General features: G+C 50.8%; 1 protein-coding gene across 1 annotated transcript in view; it reads right to left on the bottom strand.

The window, feature by feature from the left end:
* Nucleotides 1–26,861, bottom strand: part of CA10 (carbonic anhydrase 10) — a 569,229-nt gene that overhangs the window by 79,045 nt on the left and 463,323 nt on the right. Inside the window, exon 4 of the mRNA XM_075559290.1 lies at nucleotides 24,478–24,663. Within this exon, the coding sequence (XP_075415405.1) occupies nucleotides 24,478–24,663 (186 nt within the window). The remainder of the gene's footprint in view (nucleotides 1–24,477; nucleotides 24,664–26,861) is intronic.

Here is a 26,861-nt window from a genome sequence, read left to right as displayed (position 1 = left end):
TCAGTCCGTTCATCATTCCTTTGATGCGAGCAAAGCAGAATCAGCCTGGAATCTTCTCTAACCTCCTTGCCATTCACACGGGGACTTGGTGGCCCTTTTATCTTTGCCGAAATCAGAAGCCTTTATGTCTGATGACGATGCTGCCGCAATGCTGTCTGAGCTTCAGCCGTAGACCCTCTTCCCTCCCTCTGCCCTCGTCCTCCATCTGTCCCCACATTTCCAAGAAAAGAGAAAAATGCCAGCACTCATTAGCGGGCACCACTGCAGCGAGCCTGCCGTTGTTTAAGAGGGTCCTTGGGTGCATGGCATTGCCCTAGGCCCCTCTGAGAGAAGCTGGCAGCCCAGGAGCCTCCTGTCCTTGTCCTGGCTCCCATCAGTGCCGAAGGGCAGCTAGGGCCTTAGGAGCAGCGGCCACTGACTGGCAGGCCTGCAGCTGAGACATCAGCACTGAGGAGCCTCGATCTTTGGGGTCTGGGGAGATGTGGAGAGCAGTGAGGTTGGGTGGATGGATGCTGGAAGTGTGAAAGGTTTTGTAAATAGTCACTCTCAAGGAAAGAGGCGCTCCGAGTACGGGCAGCCTAGAGGGTTCTTGTGGAATGTCAGGGACTCACAGGCCTATTTTTATGTAACTGAAATCACACAGGTGGATGCTGCCATGACTAAGGGGCATCCCTTGGTTGAGAGAAGTGTTGAAGCTATCTTGTCTTTTCTAATGATTTTCCCTTTAAGGAAAATACACACACACACACACACACACACACTTTGGAGAACCCCCTAGCGACAGGCAATTTTAAGTAACAGGCATTCAAAAGGAGTTTGTCTGCAAATACTGGCAGTTTTTAATGAAAGAGTAAGATGGGATTGTACCCACTGCCTCCGAGTCAAACGTCATTTCCCACATCTGACACTGCCTAATGCAACCACACTCACTAGGAACTGGGGGAACCAAGACCAGTTTGCTTTGTCGGTCAGGGGGTAGAGGATGTGGGTCAATGTGTCCTTGCTCCCACTTGTTTCCTACTCTGGCATCTGAGCAACGCAGCAGACCCAGGCCTTGAACTCCAAAGAAGGAAGGTGTGCAGCTTCAAAGACAAGGCAGGAGAAAGCATCGCCCTGCCTGACTTGAGAATGAAATGTAACCACTGCTGATCCTGGGGAGCCCAGGGGCTTTCTTCTCCATGAACGTTCCCCTGGAAACATCTCCGTGTCTCCTCAGGGGTTAGCACGCTGTGCGGTTGAACCTAAAGGGCATCCTCATAGTTAAGAGTCCTGTTAATGGATTCTGCTGCCCAGTGACTATCAGGAGCCAGTTTGGGGGAGCACTAGAGCCCGATCTCCACTGCTCGTGACAAAGGAAGGGATTATGTCACCATTGTACGAGTTGTCAGGCCACACCAGTAGTACATGGCAGGGTAGAACTGGATCCCAGCCCCCCAGACTCCAAGGCCCGTGCTCCAGACCCCACTCTCTCCTCAGTCAGCCTCTCTGACAGTGTGTGCTCTTTGAGTGGGACCCGGCTCTCTCAGGGTTTTCTGGCTTGTTTCTCTAGCCATCTGGTGTGCCTGTCCTGGAGTAGGAGGCAGGTTCCGATGGGCAATTGTATCTGGCTCGGCGCTTATGCCTCTAGACCCAGCTCATGTCTTTGTTGATTTCTTCATCCAGATATTTCTTACTTCATTATTACGGAGTGCCTCCTCTCTGCTGGGCTCAGAGAGAAGTAAGACGGAGAGTCTGCCCCGTCTTGGGAATGAGGGGATCTCCAGGTGTATAAAATGAGATGTGCAAGACAGACACAGGTGCACAGTCTGCGGGACCCCAAGGATCCAGGAATGCCGTCTGCCGGTGGACCTGCAGATCCTGGTGAGGTGAGGGGCACAGAAGTTCAATGAGAAATCTTCCTGGTGGAGAGGGAAGTCTGAACTGTCCCGGGCAAGTAGGACTTGATAAAGAGATAGGAGGGCAAGAGGAGAGTGCACCAAACACAGGAACGGTGACACCAAGGCCTGGGGGTGGGGGTGAAGGGACGTAAGGCTTTCCGAGAAATTGGTTAGCAATGCTACTTTTCTCCTGTTTCTGTCCATCTGGACCATCCTTTACAATCCAGCACTTCCCAGTCCACACCTGATGATTATGTTGACAACACCCGGCAAAACAAGGTAAAAGGTGTATCTTCCTGAAGAACAGAAAGTGGAAGTAGGAGATGAAGTCATGTCTTCTGTCCACTCAGCCTCCGGTGTAAAAGCTGTCCCCAGAGGTTCTGGTAGGGATAAGCCACGGCTCAGGAGTCTCTGCTTCTGGAAATGAGGGCTCGGCCCCCTTTAGAGACGGAGCCCCAGAGAGAAGATCCTTGACAATCTAGCAAGTCCCACTTGCTCCAGGAAGCCAACACAGAATGCCACAGGAAACACCCCGTCTCCATTTAATTCTGTAGCATTGTTGGTCTACAATTCATCCTCTAGAGCAGCGGTTCTCAACCTGTGAGTCGCGACCCCTTTGGGGGGGTTGAATGACCTTTTTACAAGAGTCGCCCGATTCATAACAGTAGCAAAATTACATTTATGAAGTAGCAACAAAAACAATTTTATGGTTGGGTGGGGTCACCACCACATGAGGAAGTATATTAAAGGGCAGCAGCATTAGAACCACTGTGCTAGTGCCTTGTGTTGTCACTTAACTGTTATTATGTACTGCCCCTCCTCCACCTCCACCTCCTACCACTACCAACACACACACACACACACACACACACACAAACACACGCGCGCGCGCCTCCATTTTGAAGGCAAACAGAGCTATGGGGGAGTAGATGGGCAGATGGACGGTGGATGGATGGACGGACAGAGGGATCTCATGTGTGTCACCTGCAGCGTTGCTCCGATGGTGCCTGCTCCTCAGCATTCCCCAAGCCCCTTCCCTCTTCTCCCTGGGGCTCCTTCACTAAAGGGAGCCGAGCCCTCGTTTCCAGAAGCAGAGACTCCTGAGCCGTGGCCTGTCCCCTACCAGAGCCTCTGGGGACAGCTTTTACACCGAGGCTGAGTGGACAGGAGACGTGCCTTCATCTCCTACTTCCACTTTCCGTTCTTCAGGAAGATACGCCTTTCACCTTGTCTCGGTCGGGTGTTGTCAATGTAATCATCAGGTGTGGAATGGGAGGGAGATCTCACACATTTCTAATGAGCCGAGATCAATAAGATGTCACTAAGTGATGATTTTTTTCACTTTTAAATGAAGTCTCCGAGCCTTTGATGGGGGGAAATTGTCATGAATAATGGAGGTTGCATGTCAGTCTAGCTCAGGAGTGGCCTGATCACACAGAGCGAGCGGCTCAGACGGGCGCCAGGTGACTTCTCCAAATCCTTTGCCAGGAAGTGTGCAGTCTTTCCCCCATGGTTTTTTTTTTTTTTTGGTCAAAATGAGATAATCATAATATCCTTCTATGTTCTGAAAGAGCAATTTACAGAGTACTTGGTTCATTTAAGAAAAGATATTGGTTTTATTGTGTGTCTATGCTATTTTTCTGGATGTTTGTCGATGGTCTTATGGTTTGCTCTCAAGGACTAGCCTAAGGGTTAATGGTTTGCACCCACGGGGCAGGCCTGGCAGTCCACTTCCAGTCAGAGTCCAGCCACGAAAACCCTCCAGAACAGCCCTCCCCTGCAACCCACGGTCCACCCCATGAGGGCATCAACGTGCAGGCAACCAAAGAACAACGCAGCAGCACCAGTGCCGTTCTGGATGTCGGGCACACACAGTGCAGACAAAGACAATGTCCCTAGTACTGTACAGATCAAAAGGAGCACTTGACCTTGCTGTCATCTTAGACTTCCATTAACGTTGTCAAGGTAGCCCTGACACGCTGTCTTGAGGAACCATCAGAGTGTTGGATCCCTGCCAGCCCAGGGCACTGCATTTGAACCTAAAGGTGAGCAAGCTACTTCATAGAGTTGGAACTCAGATACACGTCTACAAGAGACAAAGACCATCCAGCAGAAAGGCTGGTTGTCTTAGTCACCCCTCTGTCCCGGGTGAGGAGCGTCTCATCAGACACACCAGTCAGGCATGGTCCGGGTCTCCTGGGGCAGCAACACACTCTCCCCCGTGGGACTCTCTTTCGGAAGTTGTTGGTTGTAATTTCTCAGTAGAAGTATCTTGCAAAGCTGGCCACAAAAATCAGCAGAGATTTACGGGAGGTTAAGGAAGGAATGTCTATTTGCAGGGAAGCAGGCCAGAGTACAGCTGAGGAAGTCGCTCGTTTTGCAAAAGTACTCTGATCCCTGTTCTGAACTCAAGCAAACACCCTTCCTTCCCTTGAAAAAAGAAATCAAACACATGCCAGGATGCAAAAAAATACCTTTTCAATATTACAGGTCCACAGTAACTGAACTTTTCTTTTCATTAAAGCAAGCGTCAGCGTAAGATTACATAATCTGTGGTGCTGATGGTGCTCAGGCTCTGCCCAAGGAAGCTGCGAGTCTCTAACCCGCTGGCATTTTCCAGAAGATTAAAAATTGGGAAACTATCCCAGTGGGTAGGCTGCACTTGTGTTCCAAAGGGTTAGGGTGTGTCCTGCATCTGGGCATCTAGGGAGTGAGATTGATACAAGGGAGGGAATATGCCACTGGGCTGTCCTGGTGCCCTGGAAGCTGGCCCAGGGGAATGACTGTGGCCAGATAAGCTGGCCTGCACAGAGGAGGGCAGTGAGTGAGGAGCGCTGACCACAGAGGCCGGCTCTCGCCCAAGGTTTCAACAGTACGACCGTGAGAACAGAGCCTCATCAACATTCAGCCGGGCACAGGAGACACAGCGTCTGACTGGAAACTGACCGTGAGGCAAGAGGACAGACATGTCTAAAAGCCCATGGATGATGTTTAGATGTGTCCTTTCTCTTTTTTGAGGGAAAGGTCTTTATTTTGAACTATTCTGTCCCTATGTCCAGGCACATGCCCTTCTGAAAGTCTACATTTTTAAAATTCAGAGTATCTCCCCAGTCTACTGGAGGAGAAAACGGAGAGGGAAGGAGCTAGCAGGCCAGGTTCTTGACTCCACTCTGAGCCGGGCACCATGGCGCTTTATCTTGCAGTATCTCACCACATCCAAGCAGCCACCCGCTGAAACCGCTATTATTATGACTATTACTTCCCAATGGCAGAAGCTGCCATTCAGGCCTGTGTTTGCTTGATGATAATCTCTAGGCAGCTCCTTCAGCCCACCCCGAGGCTTAGGCACAGGTGGAATGGAGGAAGAGGAAGACAGACAGACAGACCGACTGGTAGTCAAGAAACTAGTGAGAGGGTTTGTTGCACCGCCCATACCTGTGCTCAGTCCCCAGATGCTGGATTCGGTGAGGGAACAACATGGAGATCAACCACAGGTCCTTTGCTAACACAGGATATGCCAGAAATCCAAGCTGGATTCAGAAGAGCACCTGGCAGGAGGGAGGGCTGTCAAAGCTGAAGTCGATGGGTCTTAGGTTTGTGTTTTATTGATCATGCAAAGGCCTTCAATTGGGTGCATCATAACTCGCTAGGGAGAACATGGAGACGAACGGGAATGCCGGACCACTTCACTGTGCGCAGACCGAACCGGCACACAGACCAAGAGGCAGTCATCTGAACTCACCAAGGGGATGCCGAGCGCTTGAAGATGGAGAAAGGTGTCCTGCAGGGTTGTCTCCGTTCACCATGCTTATTTAATCTGTAGGCTGAGCAAATACTTGGAGAAGCTGCAAGGTACCATACAAAGAAGAACGTGGCCTCAGGATCGCCAGGAGGCTTAGGAACAACCTTTGAGATGCAGATGACCTAACCTCGCTTGCTGAAAGCCAAGTGCACTTGAAGCGCTTGCTGATAAAAAGCTGACTGCAGCCCTCCAAATGGTCCGAGCCTCAATGCAAAGTAAACCCAAATCGTCACAACTGGATCAACAGACAACATTATGACTACTGAGGAAGGATGGGCTTTGTCCAGGATTTCATTCTGCTTGGATCCACAATCGACGCTCATGGAAGCGGCAATTAAGAAATCAAACAATGCATCGCACTGGACACACCTGCTGCAGATGGTCTTTGAAGTGCTGAAACGCACAGATGTCCCTTTGAGGACCAAGAAACCCGTGACCCATTTAATGGCATTTTCAGTCACTTCATAGGCCCGGGAGTCAGACAATGAATCAGGAAGACCACAGTCGAACCGATGCATTCAGAGTACGGATTTGGCAAAGATATTGAAAATAGGTGGACTGCCAGCAGAACAAAGACGTCTGCTTTGTAAGCAGTACGGCTAGAATGCTCCTTAGAGGCCAGGATGGGGAGACTTGGTCTCCTGTGCGTAGGACACGTTGTCAGGAGACACCGGTCCCTGGAGAAGGACATCATCCTTGCTCAAGGAGGGCACAGTGATGGAGGGGAAAGCCTTCGACGAGACAAGTTCACACCGAGGCTTCAACAGCGGGTTTGCACAGAAGGACAGCTGCTGGCAGCATCTCCCTCTGGTGTACAGAGGGATGGACTGGATAGTCCTTAGCAACGATGACGATGACGACAATGGCCCCTTTGGTCTGGGATGCTTGCATCCAATTATGTCATGTTCAGACATACCGCTCAGCATTCTGCTAAGGTCAGAAAGCCTCGTCCAATGCCCAGTGTGGACTCAGATCTGCTCACTGGACTTTTGATCACGGCTGAACAGAAAAAGCTTCTTTCTTTCTCTCCTCCACCCCTCTTCCCACGGTGGGCTTCTTCCCACCTTCCCCAAATAACAGCTCTTCCTACCTTAAGGTCAGATTGCCCAAGACCTGCTTATTCCACCCCTACCCATAGTCGATTGGGTCAGAGGAGCCGGCAGATGTAAGCTAGGAACACAGAATCTCTTCTTCGGAGATTTTGGAACAGGGATGAAAACTCAGCTAGCTAGTCGGTCCCAACTGGTCTCAATCTGAGGGGACATACATTTGGGGTCTTTCAGGGCTCATTCGAGCCCTCCATGTATGACAGTCACTGAACAAGACAAAGCAAAACACCCTACTGCCATGGGGCCATTCCAACTCACAGCAACCCATTCCGAGACTATGGATCGTTAGAGGAGCAGGCGGCCCATCTTCCTAACCAGGTGGATTTGAACATTGTACCTTGCAGTGAGCAGCCCGGCACCTACCCCACGCACCACCGGGAGGGCACCTTCCATTTGAATTGCAGTTCTGTTGTGTGCAGAGAATCGGGAAAAGGCAGAGTGTGGGCGGTGGTGATCCGCTCATGGAATTCTTGCCTTCCTTGTGGATTCTGGACAGGGCATCTCACAGGCAGTCATCACCTGCCTTGTCAGTGGAGGCCTGCGTGTTGCTATGATGCTCAACAGGTTTGTCAGCAGGACTCTCAGATGCAGGCAGCCTAGGTGGAAAGGCCTGGTAAGCTATGTACCAAAACTCAGCCAGTGAAACCTGGCTGGATCCGAACGGTCAGTTTCTGTTTTGCACGAAGGCCTTGTGAGACAGGGGTAGACTTGTCTGCAGGTAACAACAACAACAGAGAGAACGGGAACAACGGAGACCCACGGAGAGGAGTCATGGGACAGGTGGAGGTCCAGGTCCACGACCTGTTTCTGTCCTGGTTTTCAGAGGATCCAGCGAAACTGGTAACTTGGGTTGCAGGCACTTCCTCTTAGACCCTCAGCGGTTCTCAACCTGTGGGTCACGACCCCTTTGAGGGTCGAAGGACCCTTTCACAAGGGTTGCCTAAGACCATCGGAAAATATATAGTTCACAATAATAAGTATTTCACTGTACATAATTACATATTATTTTTGTGATCAATCACTATGCTTTAATTATGTTCAATTTGTAACAAAACTCACCCTGCATAGCAGATATTTACATGATGATTCATAACAGTCGCAAAATGACAGTGATGAAGTAGCAACTAAAATAACTTTATGGTTGGGTGTCACAACATGAGGAACTGTATGAAGGGGTCGCGGCGTGAGGAAGGTTGAGAACCCCTGTCTTAGACGCTGGCTTGGGAACATGAGCACCCCAGGACAGTGCTGAGACTGTTTATCTGTGCTGCCCGGGCTAAGATGGAGCTTCTGGGAGGTGGCATGGGAGTAGTGTACAAATGGTTCACGTGGCTTGGCTTTTTTCTGAAAGGTTGGAGGTTTGATTCCATCTTGGGGGGGGGGCTGGGAAGAAATGGCTGGTAGTCTTCTAAACAAACAAACAAACAAACAAACAAACAAACAAACAGCCATTGCAAACCCTGTGGAGCACAGTTGGGCTGAGCCAGGTCAACTCTGGGGTTACTGTCAGTTCAGCGGGCACAGGCTCTAAAGCCTCGCTGTGCTACATGCCAGTCTGTAGCACTGCACTGAATATACCTAACTCTTCTATCTCACACGTGGAGCTCCCCTCCCCCAGACTGCCATACGCTCCCGGAAATGGGAAATGGAATCCACTGAAGCCAAGGGTGGTGGGTTCCATGGAGAGATGAGCCTCGTCGTGCTGTCGGGCCATTGCATTTCCAGTTTGAGAAGTCAGGTGGGGAAGAGCTGAGAGAGCAGCAGCAGGGAGAGACGGACGAGGGAGACCCCAATGGAGGGGGCTTGTTTTGTTCCGTGTGCCTTCGAATCATCTCATTCTTTAATTAACAGGGGGTAGAAACCACCCTCCAGCTAAAAGCACCCCGAAGAAAATTAAAATAATGTAAATCAAGCTAAATGAATGCACCCGGAGCAACTCCAGAGTGAGGTGGGTGGGGACTTGGATACCTCGGAGGCTTGCCACGCAGCGCCTGCAACTGCTTGTTGGAGCAGGAGCGCTCCCTTTGGAGTGAAGGCAGCCCAGGGACTGGCAGGGAGCTTATGGTGACAGCACCTTCTAGCTGTGGGGACTCTCTGCAGACCAGCCTGGAGACAAAGCCTAAGTAGATGGCGATGACAGCTCTACAGGCGACTTCCTGGGGATGCTCACTGGAGAGAAATCACTTACATTGTCGTGGAAACACACAAAGCACACGGTTCAAGGGAAACCCGGCGCTTCCAGTTAAAATAGCTGATCTCTCTCTCTCTCTCTCTCTCTCTCTCTCTCTCTCTCTCTCTCTCTCTCTCTCTCACACACACACACACACACACACACACACACACACACACACACAAATTGGCAGCAGTAATAGCAGCGGGAGTTGCTGATTTTGCATCCGGAGCATCAGAACATGAAGAGGCCACCCCTCAAGGGAGCTGGTCTTTCGTTTTGGGTGTCCCATCAATGGACTTCGTTTGCCAAGAATTTATCTCACAAGAGCTATGACGGTGACTGTTTCTACCGCGTCCACGTAACCTCGGGGGCAACCTCTGCAATATGCCATCAAGGTTTTATTTGCAGATCAATGTTTCTGGCTCTCAGGTTGTTGTCCAGGGACACCCCCCACCCCCCGGCCAATCAATGCTTCTATGTGATGATACAATTGTGCAAGGCGACCTTGACTGTGGCAGGCCTCTGGGGCTGGAAGCCTATTGGTGGGGCCTTCAGTCCTTTCATCTTCTGGCTGAGAGAGAGGAGAGGCCGGCAGTTAAGGGGCCGGCCTCACGTTGTCTAGACATAGAGTGCCCATGTGTTTGGCAAATCGGGGCACCGTCGGATGGAGGCCCTGTCACAACCACACCAGGGCCAACTGGTGTCGCCCTGGGCTTTCCCAGGCAGATCAGAACACGCGATCACCCCCACCGAGCCAGCTTGACGCTTTGCCTCAGACTTACTGGAGAGTAACGGAATGCTTGAGAAACCCTGCTGGTGTCCGTGGTTTCCACGGGGCTGCTAACTACAAGGGCAGCAGTTTGAAACCACCAGCAGCTACTCGGGAGAAACACGAGGCTGTCTACTTCTGTAAAGAGCTACAGTCTGGAAGCTCACAGGAGCAGCTCCACCCTGGCCTAGAGGGCGCTACGAGTCTCCATCCACTTGACGACTGCGAGCGAGTACAGAAATACTTTGCTTGCTAAACACTTGGCAAGCACACGCCACTGTCTGCGGCCAGGGAAAGGAGCCTTGATGAGAAGCACTGGACTGCTCGCCGCAAGGTTGGCAGTTCAAACTCATCATGGGAGAAAGTAGAGGCTTTCTGCGCCCATAAAGGTAAGTTGGAATGGACTCCACAGCAGTGGGGGTTTGGTTTTGTTGGGGTGCACAGAGAAGGGCTCCCCCAAGATGCTGGGATGAGAAAGGTACTTCTTAGCTTGTGTCCACGCTTTGAGTTCCAAGATGGCATTGACAGAGGCTGGCAGACCTGCACGGGGCGAGTACAGGCCGTAGACCCAGGCCCGAGGACGAACACTCTGCTCCTTTTGTACAGGAAAAGGAACGGCTCATTTCAACCAAGGAGTCCTCAGGTGGTTAACTGGCGTGGCTGCTAACTGAAGGTTACAGGTCTGAGTGCAGCTTGGAAGAAAGGCCCTCTGAGAAACGAGCACAGACAGGCTTACGGAGCAGACTTCTCCGACACACTTGGGCACCTGGGCATCAGCGTGGGCTCCTCAGTCAGTGGCATCTGTCCTCCGGGAAGCCCAACTCAGGGACCACTGATAGTGACAAGAAAAGGCCAGCAGAGGAGGGCGGCACAGCTGGCTTCTGAGAGGGAGGGTGTTCGAGTGAACGCACAGTGGCCGATACCATTTTTAGGAATGTTGCCTCTTGTACGATGCCACCGTGCGTGGGTTCTCTGTGGATGTGGAGGGAGGACGGACATGCTGACGATGGAGACGCTGGCCCTGAAGGTGGAGACTGACGACACCTGCAATTGCTAATCGACGCTGTCCTGGTTTGGAAAACCACCCCGTGCCAGGCGCTGTTCCCAGCCAGTGACGTCAATCACGGCTCTTAATCCTGCAAACAGCCCGATGAGGGGAACTGCTCGCTAGCCTGATGATGACAGTCAGGCAGGGTCATGAAACTACGGTATTTAGGGAGAACAGAAAACATTTTGGGAGGGGTTATAATTTTAAAAATAAAGTTTCAAAAAAGACTACAAGCTCATTGATTGCAGCGAGAGAACTGTGAGAAAGGGCGATGTGGACAGCCGAGCTGTGGTTGCTCCACGTCGGGGCTGAAGGGGCTTGTTGGTTGTACAGGATACACAAGAGGGGAACTGGGGTGCTGCAAATGCTCGGGATCTTGGTTGGGGGGTGGTGGCTATTGTGGGGTGCTGTCCAGTCGGATCTGACTCCTAGCGGCCCTGCATACCACAGAACAGATCCCCGCCCAGCCCTGTGCCCGCCTCACAGTTGTGATTGAGCCCATTGTTGCAGCCTCTGTGCCTGTCAATCTTGTCGAAGGTCTTCCTCCTTCACCCCCCACCCCTACTTTCCCAGGCATGGTGCCCTTCTGCAGGGACTGAGATCTCCTGATCACAAGGCCAAAGCATGCGCGACTGTCTCGCCTTCATGGCTTGAAGGAAACCTCTGGCCGCACTTCGTCTGCGGTCGACATGCTTGTTCTTTGGGCAGTGCATGGTCCTCTCAATAGTCTTCGCCGGCCCATCCAGTCAAGGGCACCCATTGCTCTTTGGTCTCCCCTGTTCAATGCCCAACATCCACAGGCTTACATGATGGCATACTTGTGACAAATGCGTCACCTTATGCAGTGAAAATCGCTCAGCTGTGTCCTTTGTCAACGCTCCCGCGGGAAACCTCATGGGTAAGGAGCCGCTCGCTCGCACAGGCGCCGCTACAAGGATGACCCGCTCGCTTGTGGCTGAGTCCGTCCCAACCCAGGGCAACCCTGCGTGTATCAGGGAATTACTGAGCTCCCTCGAGCTTTCAGTGGCTGATTTTTCAGAAGTAGATTGCCAGGCCTTCCTTCTGAGGCACCTCGGGATGAACGCTACCGTCCAACCTGACAGCAGTCCAGAGGGTGGGCTGTGGACATTACTCCGGGACCGTGGCACCGCTATCGGTCCCGTTTGATGAAGGAGAAAACACTAAGAGAGCAGAAAGAGGTGGAGTAACGCCCCTCCTCCCCTCCCCCCACCTCTCACCCCCAGCCCCGGCTGGTCAGTGCTGTGCCGGGATTGAAGCAAAGAAATACAGAATCCAGTATCTTGACATCTGCAACCGCCTGCTTCTCGTGCACACAGGCGGCAGCTCTTCCCCCGGGTCAGGACCTAAACAGGCAGGGGTTGCCTGACCCCTAAAGAGGACTTTCTGGCAGCGGCAGCTGCTCTGAAGTGGCCCTTGGAGTTCACCCACAATCATTCTCTCCCCAAGAAGGCATTCTGACTTGCTCCGCAAATCCGCTGCAGAGTCCGGATGCAGCTCTCTGGGGGCTCCCGGGGCCATTCTCCCCTTTCCTGGCTGGGAGTGTGATTGAAAACCTCCTGGCTAAGCTCATTTTGCCAAACAGCTCCTGCAGGATTCATTTTCAAGGCTGAATCTAGAAATTTGTAGCTCAGCAAATAGCTCCAAAGCAAGGAAATGTATTCGCCCAAGCTACCTCCGAGAAGAAGCCGGGCAGCGTCCCCTGCAGTGTCTCTGCCACGGGAGGAGGTGCGCTCCCACACAGGCGGGCTTGCACAGCGAGCCTGCCTTACTGAGTGCGCTTAGAAGGAAGGGACAGGGGCAAAGGGAGCCGTGCATCCCCAGTGGCTGTCCACCTGAGAGGACACACACAGAGACAGGGTGTCATATTTCGCACCACGATGGTGCCACTCCTGTCTCCTTCTGCAGCCAGCACAAGCACAGACTCTCCTGAATGGGGGCGAGGCCCTGTGAGGGGCGTCCAGGCCACCTGCAACAGTAAGTGACAAGGCATCTCTATCAGCTACTTACAGCAGCGTCAGGGAGGTGAGGTGGCTTGTCTAAGGTCATGCAGTGCCTAACTCTACTCAGAGATCTGCATTTCAATCCTGACTCTGTCCCTGCACTAACCATGTGACGGAAAGTGGGTTCATTACCCGCCCCATGCGTCTTTCCTCGTCAGACAGAGCTCACGAGAATTAGCTCGCAGTAGGCTTACTGTGAGGATACCTGGGCCCTAGTAGGTGAAGTAAATGAAAGCTCATGCTAGTAGTCAGGTTAGCTCACCTTGCTTACCTGAATCCAGCTTACCTGCAGGAGGTTTGGACTGGGCAAGTTCTAAGGTTTGGTCTGGCTAATAACTAATGTGTCCCCGCACCTGATCGTGTGGGTTGCACATTGGGCTGCTGGCCAGGTCAGTCGGTTGAGCCCACCAGTCACTTCTGTGCAAAAAAGGTGAGGTTTGCTGCTCCCATCGAGAGTCACAGCCTCAGACACCCTACTAAGGTCAGTACAGACTGGAATTGACTTGAGGGCAGTTGGGTTGGTTCCTCTGCAGTGCCCTGTTACCCTGAAATGCATACAGCCCCCCCAGACCCCCAAAATCAAACCAGGTGCCATCCTGTCGATTCCCACTCAGGATGAAGGGGCTCGAGGTGGACTGAAAGGAACCTCTAAGGAGGAGCCTGGTGATTTGGCGTCTGACAAAGCAGCCACACACGTACTACACACACACACACACACACACACACACACACACACACACACACGAACGGCATCATCAGCTGCATCTCATAGTTACAAAGGCAGGCGAAGTGACTTGTCCCATTCTGCCTTCACAGGCTTTCACAGATAGGAGCTCTCCCAAGGTGGTCCTTGAGCTCAGATCTGCTAAGTTACAAGTTCTGGTGGCACTCGTGATTGATCCCACGGCCAACTCTGCCCCCGCCCCCAGCAGACTTGTCCCTGCTCCCCTGCAGCCAGCACACCAACTTCTCTGAGAGGCGGCCTTTGACAAGACAAGCCAGCGAATCACTGAGCGAGGCCGCCTGGGATGCCCTTTTGCTGCTGAGATGGGGCTGGATTTATAGAGGCACCTCTGGCTGGTATTTGGGAATAGATAATTACCTTCTCTTACTACATCCTAGGCTGCTTCGGTTAAATATTTATTGCCCAGAATTCTGCCCTTTCCAACCAATTCTGAACCCCAGTGTGCCACAGGCAACTAAGTGGCATAATTTATTTGGGGTGACCGTAAATCTTGAGCTTCCACCAGCAACGATGCAAAAAAAAATTAATGGAACATGAAATCAAGTAAATGGAATTGAGTACAGTAATTAGTCCATATTTTAATCCTCAGGTCTGTTTATTATCCGTCAACTGGTGAGCAATTAAGCCGGCACCATTGAGATGATGAGCTTTGTTTCAGCACAAGTTTATCGATGTCAGAGCAAATGAATTTGGGGGTTTTAAACAGCTTTATTTTGAAATGTACAGGCGCACATCCGTGGAGCGGCTAGACAGGTGATGATTTAATTTCGCAATATTATTGGGATGACTTATATTTAATATCAGCGAGCTGTTTTGGAGTGCGATCAGGGAGTAGGTGGGTGGCTCCAAACTGCACCAAAGTTGCCTTTTGGTCTTGAGACCAAATGAAGGAGCCTTAAGGTACTACCGTTTCCACTGTAGGCTTTCCACCCTTCATTTCTCCATTCCTCCCATCCAGCAGACCTTACGGCTCTCACACGGATCCTGCTGTGTTTCCGTGTGGGGTGATTTAGGGAATCGATTCTTTATCTGTTTGCTCCTGGGCACTCCGCATTGCTCATGTTTGTAAAATCATCGGTCAGTAACTGGCCATTTGGCCTGGCCGGCTCAACCCTGTGTGAGGGGCTCTGCTGGTGAAGGCAGGAAGTGAGCCTCGGGCTCTGCTCTCTCTGTGTGGTCATGGTGGCCTTCAGTGTCACCGAAGCAACCTCTGCCCGGTCCTGCACAGTCTTTGCAATTGTTTGGCATCTGCAAGGCCATGGTTGCAGCGACTGTACCAGTACCAGCCAGACAGGATGACCTTTTCTAGGGATTGGTCTTTCCTGAAGACATGTCCAAAGTAAGTGTGTCAGTCTGGGTACTTTGGAGAAACAAATTCACAGAGATTCATGTATAAGAGAGAGTTTTATATAGAGGTTAAGTGCACATCAAGAAAACATCCCAACCCAGTGCTGCCCAAGCCCACAAGTCCAACATCAACCCATATGTCTGAGACCAATCCACAAAGTCCTCTTCCATCTCACAAAACACACACTATGACACGGACTGCAGGAAGAAAGCCGAGTCAGTGAATGTGTAAGCATCTGAGCGCTGGCAGGGGTCTCCCCACGGCTGCTCCAGCACCCAGGGCTGCATCGGGGTAGGGCCATGCGGCTTCTCCTTAGGGATGTTTTGCAGGAAGTGAGCCTTGCCAGCTAAAGCAGGGAACTGGCTAAGGCAGCTGCATCCTGGCCCGACCATCACAAAGCAAGAGGAGAACTAGAAAGGCGAGGCTCACCGAGCCATTTATCCCTCTGCCCTTCAATGAACCCCACACGTGTTTATCGGCCAGGTTGGCACAATAAACTAACTCAGTAAGCCGGGTGAGGCTGGCCATCCTTTCCTCTAAGAGGAATTTGTTCTTTCCTTTGGGCAGCCTTTGGAATGTCCACTCTCCCTCGCTCTGAAAGGGGTCAGGGTCACATGACCTTTGAGGCCTGCTGCACGCCGGGATTTGCTCTAACTTAAAATTTTAGGTAAAACCTTTAGAATTCAAATGAACCGAGAATTGGGCTCTTCTGTCACCCAGCCTTGTTGAGTGGGTCCCGTGCCCTTTCTGCCACCTGATTGTGGCTTTGTCCACGGGTTGGAGTCGATGACCTCTGTTCCGTCTCCCGCTCGGAGGCTGTGAGCAGATGGGGTCTCTTCCACAGCAGATTTCCCTCCTCTGAGGCTGCATCTTGAGGTGGGTGTGGTGATCGTTCGTGGAACCTCTGCATATTTGAATGAACAGCGGCGAGGAGCCAGAGGATTGGTGAACAAGTGATTCTGACTTGGCCCCTTCTTTTCCAGTTGCTTTTATTCCATTGGCTTTGGAAATGGACGGGGAAGCTCAGCCCGCTCACAGAGATGCTGTGAGTGGTGCTCATCCTCCTAACTGGAGGGTCACTGGTTACTGAATGAATGAAGGCCCCGTTCAACAACACCTGTAAAGCTGGAAGAGTGAGGGTCGCCATGGTGACAGTTGGGTCCCGGACCGAATCTTCATCAAATCACACTTAATGTCTGTCTTTAACATTGCCTCTGCCATATAACACCTCCCTCCCTGCTCAGCCAACCTCCAGTGGGAGGCTGTCAGAATCTGATGGAGGTGGGATGTGGGGGTGGCATGCGCTGCTCTAGCCATCCGGGTGAGACCAGGTGAGAGTGATGGAGCAGGTGTGGAGGGAGTCAACAGGGTGAGGAGCTGGTCATAGCCGGTTATCCTTAATTGTTGTGGCTTTTCTCTTAGGCTGTCCCACTTGATCTAAAGCAGGCAATGCAGGAAGCTGCTGACTTAACTGGGCTGTCCTTTCCCACAAGTAATTATGAAAACGTCCAAAGGGAAACAGTTCGTATCCTTGGCGCAGGCTGTTCGTCTGCCGCTGGTGGCCTCATCATTTGCCCTCCTGATCTCTGTTTGCTTTGCTTCTCGAAGGCCAGTTTGCTCACTGGCTCTGGGTGGCACTGGCTCCCGCTACCCAGAACTTTGGCTTTGAACACTGGCAAAGGCAAACTCCCTGGTCTTATCCTAGGAGCACGATGAGGGCCGAGGCAGGACTGGAACTGGATGTTTCCGGCATGTTGGCTGACAACTGGTCGATGACTCTTTCCAGATGCCTGCAGCTCTCGGGGTGCCCCTGAAGAACCCACATAAAAGCCCTATAATTTCTGCTAATACTGAAATGAACTTTATTAAGTTTGCTACTATGGCTTCAGAATATGAATTCATGATATACGCGGCAGACTTTGGGTACTCTGAGAGCTTCAGTCTTTGAAATGGTCGTTACTGACTCAATCTCTTAGTTCTGTAATATGTACCCAGTGCCCAATAAGTGTACGGGGAGATATTAACAAACCCAACTTGCCCTGACTGCTGGAAGCTAAGTGTCTGGCTGGGTAGACAGAAGCCTCTACTAGACTTTCGGCTCCTTAAAGGTGAGTTAAATCATTCTTCCTCGCTTCCAATTTCCCATGGAATCGAATGCTTTGGACAGCCTTTATTAAAACACTCTATCTTCACTTTAAACAGGGCTAGAGATGTCCCGAGCAGTCAATGACTGCAACTCATCCCAGAATTCCAGGGAAAGGGAGCCTGTTAAGGACCGCATTCCTGGGACACCGTGGTTGGTTGGCTCAAGGATCTGGTGACAGAATGACTCCTTCCACAGTCATTACTTGAGCACTGAATGTCTGTCCGGCTCTGTGCAGCTGTTCACTGGGAGCTCTGGTGGGGCAGGGTTATGAGTGGGGCTGCCCATCTGCTAGGTCAGCAGTTCCAGGCCACCAGCTGCACCTCGGGAGAAAGAGTTGGGCTTTCTACTCCGGTCAAGAGTGACCATCTCGGACACCCACAGGGGCGGCTCTCCCCTGTCCTGCGGGGTGGCTGTGCGTTGGCAGCGACTCGATGGCAGTGAGTGGGGCTTGGGTGCTGCTATTCAAAGGCGAGCAATGCACTGGAGCATCTGCCCCAGGAGCTCCCAGTCTGGTGGTGGCGGACTAATTTGAGGGCTGGGACACCTCCCCAGAGCCACGTGGTTGTCCCTGCGGTGCTGCGCAGCCCCATCAACCGGCGGTCACTTGCCTATTCCTACAATCTGTGTTGCTTTCGGGAAACCAGTCTCTCAAGGATGCAAATAATTGATTCCTTTAAGAGGACACGGCCTGCATTTTCTGTTTTTCTTTTTAGTCTCAGTTGTTGGTGCAAAGATAATTGCTTTCTCGATTCTGATTCAAAGCCATGGGAGCAGGGGGAAAAAAAGAATCCTCATATTTTACATATGACTATTATTCTCCCCTTTTAATTAAACAAATCTTATCTCTGTCACCATAGCAACAGCGATGGACGGTTTCCTCCTTCGCACGTGTCTGGAGCAGGGTCTGTGACTCTCAGGGGCTGACACCTGGGGAGGGTGAGGAGCTTCGACCCTGTCTTCCGAGGGGGCAGCGAAGAAGGTGGTAGGGAGGCCACACAGCCGCTCCTCCGTTCTCACCACAATGGGACCCACAATTCCCTCCCGCTGGCACACTCCTCCCCTAAAAGCCACCGGGCAGTGTATCGGGAATCCCTGCGTGGTGCCCACCACGGACACATGTGCCTGCTCACTGAAGGGAAGGAGGTGACAGTCCACCCGCGGCACCTTGGAAGAAAGAACAGTCCAGCCATCGGAAGCCCTGGATACTCCAGTACCCGTGGATCCACCCTGAGTTGGAACAGATGGGCTTGGCTGATATTTTAGAAGCAAGCTCACCAGGCCTTTATTCCAAGGCAGCTCTGGGTGGGCTTGAACCGTTGAGTTTTGGGTGAGCAGCCAAGTGCATTCATCACTCGAGACACTTGTTAGCCTAGCCATGGCAACGTACCCCACGGGCACGCCTCCTCTCCAGAGAGTGTCTTGTGTCCTGTTCATGGATTTGCTTCATTTCATAAACACCCTTCTTTATACTGGGTATTAATCTAGCCACTTAGACATGATTAGAAAGCTAAGGGTCTTACTTATTAAAAACAGTTAATTTTCTCTTCTGGAAAAAAAAAGGAGACATTTGAATCCCTGACTATGCTCATTTGTCACCAACCCCCAACAAGGCATCCAGGAGCGCTCCGAGTCGGACATGAATAATTTTGATAAAAACGCAGTTGCTGACTGTGCCATACATCCACGCAGCTATATAAAACAAAGCAAATGATGACCATCAATTACAATAACCTCCCTCGACAAGACCACAATTAATCTACAGCTCTTCACATAACGAGGGCTGCACGGTGCCAAGGAAGAATGCTTGGCATTAATTGACTTATCACGATCAACAATGATAGATGGGGCAGATGGCAATGCGATTACTCACTGTCAACAAAATCAACACCCGCTCTGTTGCCAGAAGTTGGTTCCTGGGGTCCTTTCACAGGACAACCAAAAGCAGACCAGAGAAAGGTGGCTTGGGCAGGTTCACAAAACAAACCCAGAGTTGGCCTCGAGGGGAGGAACTATTTACTGTCACCGAGGCTACCTTAACCCTCAGCGGCGTCCAACTGGGAGAACATGTCTACAAAGGGACCCAGGACTGGATAGGGCTCAGGGTTCGCTGGATCATTAGGGTGCAAGTCACTTTTAGGAAGGCCTCAGGTTCAGCTCCATGCTCAGTAATGCCAGCGACGGGGCCTCTCTCTCTCCTTCTCCTCCGTTCCATGGCTGGGTCTCTAGTCGCGCTCTGCCTTTCCATAGCTCCTACCCGTTCGTTCTAGTCTCTCCCCTCATGCCAAATAGAAGATACAAACGCTTCTCTCTCACTTGTTACTGGCTGCTGTGGAGTTGGCCCTAGGCTCACGGAGACCAGATGCTGGATGGGAAGGGGCAGGTGCAATCCATTGGACTTTCACTGCCTGCTTTCCAGGGCTTTCTTCCCAGTCTGAACACTCTGTTGAAACCTGTTTGCCATGGTGGCAGCACCATATTGCTGCGCTTGAGGTGCACTGGCCTGGACTCAAACCTGGGCCTCCCTTACGGAGGGCAACGACGCTACCAACGGATGCCTCTCTTGCTCACTGGGATGCTGTGTGCTACCCTGCCGATTTGGACTCATGGTGCCTCTCCGTGGTTGTTGTTAGGTACTGTTAAGTCAGTTCTGACTCTCAGTGACCAACCGAGCAGAAGGACACACTGCCCGGTCTCCTAATTGTTCTGTTGAAGCCCATTGTTGCAGCCAGGGTGTCCATCCATCTTGTCAGGGGGCGGGGAGGGCTTCTACTCCGTCGCTGCCCCTCCACTCTACCAAGCCTGGTATCCTTCTCCAGGGACTGGCTTCTCCTCGAAATATGTCCCAAGTCCATGAGATGAAATCTCACCAGCCTTGCCTCCAAGGAATATTCTGGTTGTACTTCTCAAGGCAGATGGGTTTGTTCTTTTTGGCAGTTCATGGTACTTTCTAGAACCCCTCAAATACCCCAAAGGCCAACAGCCTCCTCAATTGCTTTGCCTGGGAAGTTGTTTTGGCGCTCGGAACATTCTGGTTGTTTGCATCTAGAGCTCACTGCTGCTGATGGGCCCATGAAAAAGTGCAATACAACGGACGTGGCTTGGGCAGCATCAGCTCTACTTACACAGAGGCGAACTCTCAGACCTGCCTCGGAGCAATGATGGATGTGTGTGTGTGTGTGTGTGTGTGTATGTGTGTGTGTGTGTGTGTGTGTGTGTGTGTGAGATCACTCTGCTCGGGAAGCTGTTCTCCAAGTCCCATCAGTCTCAGCATCCCCACGTGCCCATGTCCACTTGCAGTGCCCTCTGATTGCCCACTGTAGCCCCACTGGAGCACAATCGTGCTGGAACTGCATCCCCACTGGAGTCCCTGAGTGGTGCACGTGGTTAACACGCTCGGCTGCTCACTGCAAGCATCCTCCACCTTACACAGAGGCACCTTGGGAGAAAGGTGTGGCGAGCTGCTTTCAAGAGGCTACAGCCACGGATCACTCCATGGAGCACAGTGCTACGCTGACACACAGGGGTGGCCATGAGTGATAATCAATTCAGGGACTACTTGACTTATTATATAAGTCCTCCTTGTTTGGAAACTGAAATCATTTCAGCAGATTTGAGCTGAAATGAATATAGTGATCCTTAACCAAAATCTCTTAGGAAATTTTTCCAAATCTTCAGGCCTGGACCCCACTCCTGGATGCTCTGATTTTGGTAGTCTGGGTAAGGAAGGAAGTATAAATTGTTTGAAAACCCTCCCAAGTTCAACCCGATTCATAGCTCAGCTTGGTGCTTACTTTATGAAGCCAATTCCTAACATAGGCACCCGGAGCGGGCACTTCATAAGCCTAATGACCAGACTCTCTGGGGAGCTGTTCACATGCAGATCACCAGAAGCCCCGGGGTGCTTGACAATATGTGGTTTGGGGTAGGTCTGGGAGTGAACACATTACCAGATTCAAAGGCCATGTGTTTCTCTGGAGGATTTTGGAAGCACCCATTCACTCTCAACTTAGAATTATAAACCAGGTACCAAGAACCATAAGGCACGCTGAAAACTCAAGGAATCCTATAAAGGATTGAGACCCAGCAATGCCCTGCATTTTCCCCTCGAATTTACTTAACAAAATAGTTCTACTCTGATGAAATTTTAAAATCCAAGCTCATTGCCATCAAGGCTCTTCTGACTCATAGTCTTATAGGGCAAGGGAGAACTGTCCCTGCGGGTGTCTCAGACGGTAACTTTCCTATAGGAGTACAGAGCCTCGTCTTGCTCTTGAGGAGCAGCTGGTGGTTTCGAACTGCAGACTTTGAAGTTATCTGCCTAATGCATCTCCACTACACCATCAAGGCTTCTTAGCTTCTACTCTGATAGACACAGGAATATAACACTCTTGGTAAGAGAGAAAAAAAAACTGCAGCAAACAAACAAGCTGACAAATAAAGTTACCGTATATACTTGTGTATAAGCCAGGGTTTTCAGCACATTTTTATTGCAGTTTTGGTGGTAAAATTAGGTGCCTTGGCTGATATTCGGGTCAGCATATACTTGAGCATATGCTGTAATAAAATAACTTATTTGATAAGATAATGAAAAACATCTAAGCCTGTCTTTCACAAATTATTTAATTTTGAATATTGTCTCTTTAAAACCAGCAGTACCCCCTCTCCCCCGCCCCCCAAGTAAAACCAAACCTGTTGACCTTCTCGTTCCATCAGACTCACAGCAGGCTACAGGACAAAGCAGAGTGGTCCCATAGGGTTTCTAAGGCTGTCGATATGTATAGAAGCAGACTGCCTCATCTTTCTCTCATGGAGTGGCTGGTGGGTTAGAACCACTGACCTCTGTGTTAGCAGTCCAATGCTTAAGCGACTGCACCACTAACGTTCCTTAGCACTTCCTCAACGATTTGTGAGTCTCACCCAGTTTTTAGCATCATTCCCAGCTAAGCTATAGTTCCGTGCCTTTGGCAGGCATCTCTAATAAATTTCAGCATTCTTCCCTTACCAGTCCAGGAGGTGGGCTGTCGTCCCTGCTCCACCAGGCCATCTATGCAGGCATAACTAATAGATCAGAGATGATACGCTCCATGAACTCTGTGCAGCTCCCAGTGCACAGCGAGCGCCCGGACACTGCTCAGCTCCTTGGCTCCTGCCGAGCTTGAAATGCCATGTCCCCTTTCCAGAGCGGCGACTGCTATCTATCACTGAGTTCTCCCTGGGCTTCCCACGACTGCCACCCCACTTTTTTCACAAGCGACCTGGAGAGCTATCGAAACAGAGCCTTCAAAGGACTGCCCCACCTTCCCAAGACCATGGTTGGCCTGGATCAAAGCAGACGGTACCAACTTAGGTCCGTTGACTCCAAAGCTCTTAGAACCATTCTCCACCGCCTCTCTTCGAAGCCCAGTGCAAAGGGCACCTCCTCGGAGGCTTGTGTGTCCTTTGTGTTCCGTCAACTCAAAGTTGTCCCTGTCTTCTGTGCCTTTGTGCATCCCCACTACAACACGATATGATACTCTCATTATTTAACCGCGCCACTCTGAGATCTTCTTTTTTGTTTGTTGTTGTTTGCTTGGCGTTGTCTCAGATTTATTTTTATTTTGTTTTTCAAAAATTTTATGGGCAAGTGTTTCACCCATCATACCATTCAACCGATCATTCAAGCATATCAAGAATTGTACAATCATCCCCACATCCATTTTAGAGCAACACCCCCGCCTACCATGGATAAATCGCCTTGAAGATGATTTATACAATCACAATCCGTTCTAGTGCTCCCTCCCCTTCCAGCTTCATTAGTTATTCCTGAAATCCCCTTCCCCTCCCTCCCCCCTCCCCCCCATATGTCCTATATCCCCTTGTGTCCGTCAGTATCACTATGCCTCCACTCCTCCTCCTATGCTTCACAGCTGGGAGACCCAACAGGAAAATAACATCGTGCTAAGGTGGTAAGGGTAATAACATTATACAGACCAAACGACTAACAATGTGTAAGAAGGAACAGACCTTCAGCAACAATCAAAAAGCCAGGGAAGACGTTTCGGTCATGGAATCAGTAAGCGATATTTGCACCCAGAACAAATCCAGGTCACGTCTACAGGGTGGTCAACTGGCCCAGTGTTGAGTGTGATCCAGCATGCTCAAGATGTCAATGGTCCCTGCCTGATAGTAAGGCTGGAAACCTGCGTGATGGGGGCTCTGTCCTCTTGGCCACCCCCTGCCCTCCCTTTTCTGTACCCCAGTAACTAGGAGAATGTGTAGGTACATTCTTAGGTGATGCGTTTTGAAACACATATTAGCCCATGGCCCCCGGACTCAGCAAGACTGTGGACCTATTTCTCAGTGTGTGGCCTTACCACATCAAAACAAATAATGCATGATTTAACAATGATTTTCATTTTTTAAAAAAGGCCAGGTTGATCATGGGATCCTATGTCTGTCGTTCCAAAGGCTTGCTGACTGCAGTTATTGAGGACTCTTAAGCAGAAACCTAGTTACAGGATCTTGAAGCCTATCAGGGACCTGAGTCTGTGGCTGATCACCGCCCTTGAAAGTAAGCGAGAGCTAAAATGGGCTGGATAAATTAGGCCTGCTTGCTGAGCGTTGTACCGCAGGGGACACCTGTTCACAGGGTAGCTCTTGCCCCATCGCAGGAACGTGGTTGAGCCCCGGACTGCGGCCTAAGCTCTGGGTTGATGGTGGCACACAGGGACGCTTGTCCTTAATGGCTCACAGTGACATTTCCATTCTGCAGATGTGCAGGCAGACTATTGAGCTGCCTGACATTTATTTTACAGTGAACTACAGCTTTGTGCAAATAAAACCCATTTCACCTAACGGGAGAATTACGTGCTCGATGATCTTATTATACAGAAGCCTGGTGCCACTTGGCTGTTAACGGGAAGGATGGAGGTTCAGCAGCACCAGCTGCTCCTCGGGAGAAAGATGTGACCGTGAGATTCCCTAAAGATCCCAGCTCTGGAAACCCTAAGGCAGGCAGGCAGGCAGGCAGGCAGCTCTGCGCTGTCCTACAGGGTTGTGATGAGTCGGTGCTCAATGGCAGTGTTTGCTGATTGATCCATTTATCTCAATGCTGCTGTGTGTGCTGGCGGGCAGGCTGGTTTACCAGACGGACGTCAGTAAGGACGTCCATCAATGGTGTGCACCTGAGGCTACACTCATGCTTTGGAGGGTCCTCCCAGGAGAGTGACTTGGGAGCCTCAGAAGGAAACAGCCAGCCTGAGGGTAGCCTAGAAAGTTTGGGGAGCTCCTGACAGACTTCCCAGACCAACCTGCAAAGGATTAGTGGTGGAAGGAGACACGGACCTCCTTGTCTCCCAGATCTGTGCGCAATCTTGCCACGGCTCAGTTGGACATCAGCGGGCACTCCATTTTAGCTGTGGGTACTTGGTGCTTTTCAGTCCTTCCCACAACCCACTTACCTCCCCGGAGAAGGCCTGTCCATTGAGGAGGTGCTCCGAGCCTTGGCTGTCCTCACTCCCAAAGTGTAGCCGGATCTCCTCTAGCCGGTGACTGTATGTCATGGGCCCTCCTGATATGTTCACCAAGTGCTCCTTGTCCAGGCGGAGGGACACATGTCTTCCAGTGTTGTACATGGTACCACTGACCTGCAAGGAAATGGGCAGCAGATCAAGCAGGGCTCCATCCTTTCGTTTCTCACTCAACTCTGCATGGTGCTCAGGTCAATGCCATTGGCTTCCCCGGGGGAGAGATACTAGGCTAAGCCCCCGTGCGTGTGGTGTAGACGCAGGGGCCTCTTCAGAGGGTGCTTTGCTCCCTTTCATGAGGTATAAACCACATCAGAATCCAGGAATTTTAGGTTCAAACACCAAGGATATGTTTCATAAGCAGCTACTCATATTTTAAACATTATACCTTGTCTCTTTTACCGTAAATGCATCGCAAAAATATCTTGTCCCTTGCTTCAGGGACAGCCCCTTTCCCCAGCTTTGTTGACCCCCTTTCCCTGAAGAATGCACTACAGAAGCCAGCAACCAGAGATATAGCCCGGGGAGAGTATCAGGTCTGCCCAGACCACATGGGAGCAAACTAAGAGGGAGGGAGATGGAGGGAGGGAGGGAGGGAGGGAGGGAGGGAGAGAGAGAGAGAGAGAGAGAGAGAGAGAGAGAGAGAGAGAGAGAGAGACTGCATCCTGGCCCTCCAAGCCTCCAGGAGGACATTCCTGCTCAGAGCAGCCAATGCACAGAGAAGACCACAAGGTTGGTTTCACCATGAGACATGATGTCCCCTTACTGACCCACAGTGTTCCAGGGGGTGGGGGTGGGGATGGAGGTGGGGTAGACAGCATTGGAGACACAGAGTGGGAATCCACAAGGCAAAATCCCCAAAGAATCCCGAAAATAGACTTCAGACTCTGGGGACAGGGCTTGGCATCCCATCAAACCCGATCAGAAAGCATTCATAAGGGTCAGCAGACAGACTTGAAACTATTTATAGGCTATTTTTTGTTTTGTTTTCTTCTTCTTTTTTAATATATAATATAGATAGGCAGGGTAAACAATGCAGAGGAGAAAACAGGACCGATGGCTCTGGGGGGGGGGCATAGGAGAGGAGGAGGTAGGGGAAAAGGAGGGGAGAGCCAACAAACCCAGGGACAAAGGAACAACAAGGAATCTAAAATCGATGGTGAGGAGGGTATAGAATGCTTGGTGGGGATTGATCAAGGGCAATGTAGCCGAGAGGAATTACTGAAAGCTGAATGAAGGGCGAACATTACTGAAAGCCAAATGAAGGGCGAACATGATAGTGGGACAGGAGGGAAGTAAAAGAAAATAGAGGAAAGAACTAGGAGGCAAACGATATTTAAAGGTATAAACATAGGCATGTATATATGTAAATATATTAATATATAATGATGGAGATATAGGTTTATGTACATATATCTATAGGTTTAGCATTAAGGTAGCAGATGGACATTGGGCCTCTACTCAAGTACTGCCTCAATGCAAGAACATTTTGTTCTAATAACCTGGCATTCTGTGATGCTCACCTTCCTGACACGATTGCTGAAGACAAAATGGGTGTAGAAGCAAATGTGGTGAAGACAGGTGATGGTGTCTGCCTATTAGAAGATATAGCATCTGGAGTCTTAAAGGCTTGAAGATAAACAAGCGGCCATCTAGCAGGGAAGCAACAAAGCCCACATGGAAGAAGCACACTAGCCTCTGTGATCATGTGTGATCATGAGGTGTCAACAGGATCAAGTATCAGGCAAAAAAAGGCTCAAAACCAGTAACTGCATCGATGTGAACTAGAGGGGTGGGAATGGAGACCCAAAGTCCATCTGTAGCCAATTGGACATCCCCTCACAGAAGGGGCACAAGGAAGGGGCAAGTCAGTTTGGGTGTCGCATAGCAGAAACACAGAACATTCCTCTAGTTCCTTAATTCTTCCCACCACCCCCTCACTATCATGACTCCAGTTCTACCTTACAAGTCCAGCTAGACTGGAGCATGTACACTGGTACAGATAAGAGTTCTCAACACACAGAATCCAGGTCAGATAAACCCTTTAGGAATAGTAATGGGTGTAGTGATACCATGAGGGTAGGGGAACAGTGGGAGAAGGGGGAGAAAGGGGAAACTAATCACAATAATCGACATATAAACTCCCCCCATCCACCCAGGGGGAGCAACAACAGAAACGTGGGTGAAGGGCAGGAACGGTTGGTATAAGACATGAAAATAAAAATAATTTATAATTTATCAAGGGTGCCTGAGGGTGGGGGGGTGGGAACAAAAATGAGGAGCTGATCCCAAGGGCTCAAGAAGAAAGAACATGTTTC

Source organism: Tenrec ecaudatus, chromosome 10 (genome assembly GCF_050624435.1).
Source record: "Tenrec ecaudatus isolate mTenEca1 chromosome 10, mTenEca1.hap1, whole genome shotgun sequence".
Taxonomy (NCBI): domain Eukaryota; kingdom Metazoa; phylum Chordata; class Mammalia; order Afrosoricida; family Tenrecidae; genus Tenrec; species Tenrec ecaudatus.
This window is presented reverse-complemented; position numbering and strand designations above follow the sequence as displayed.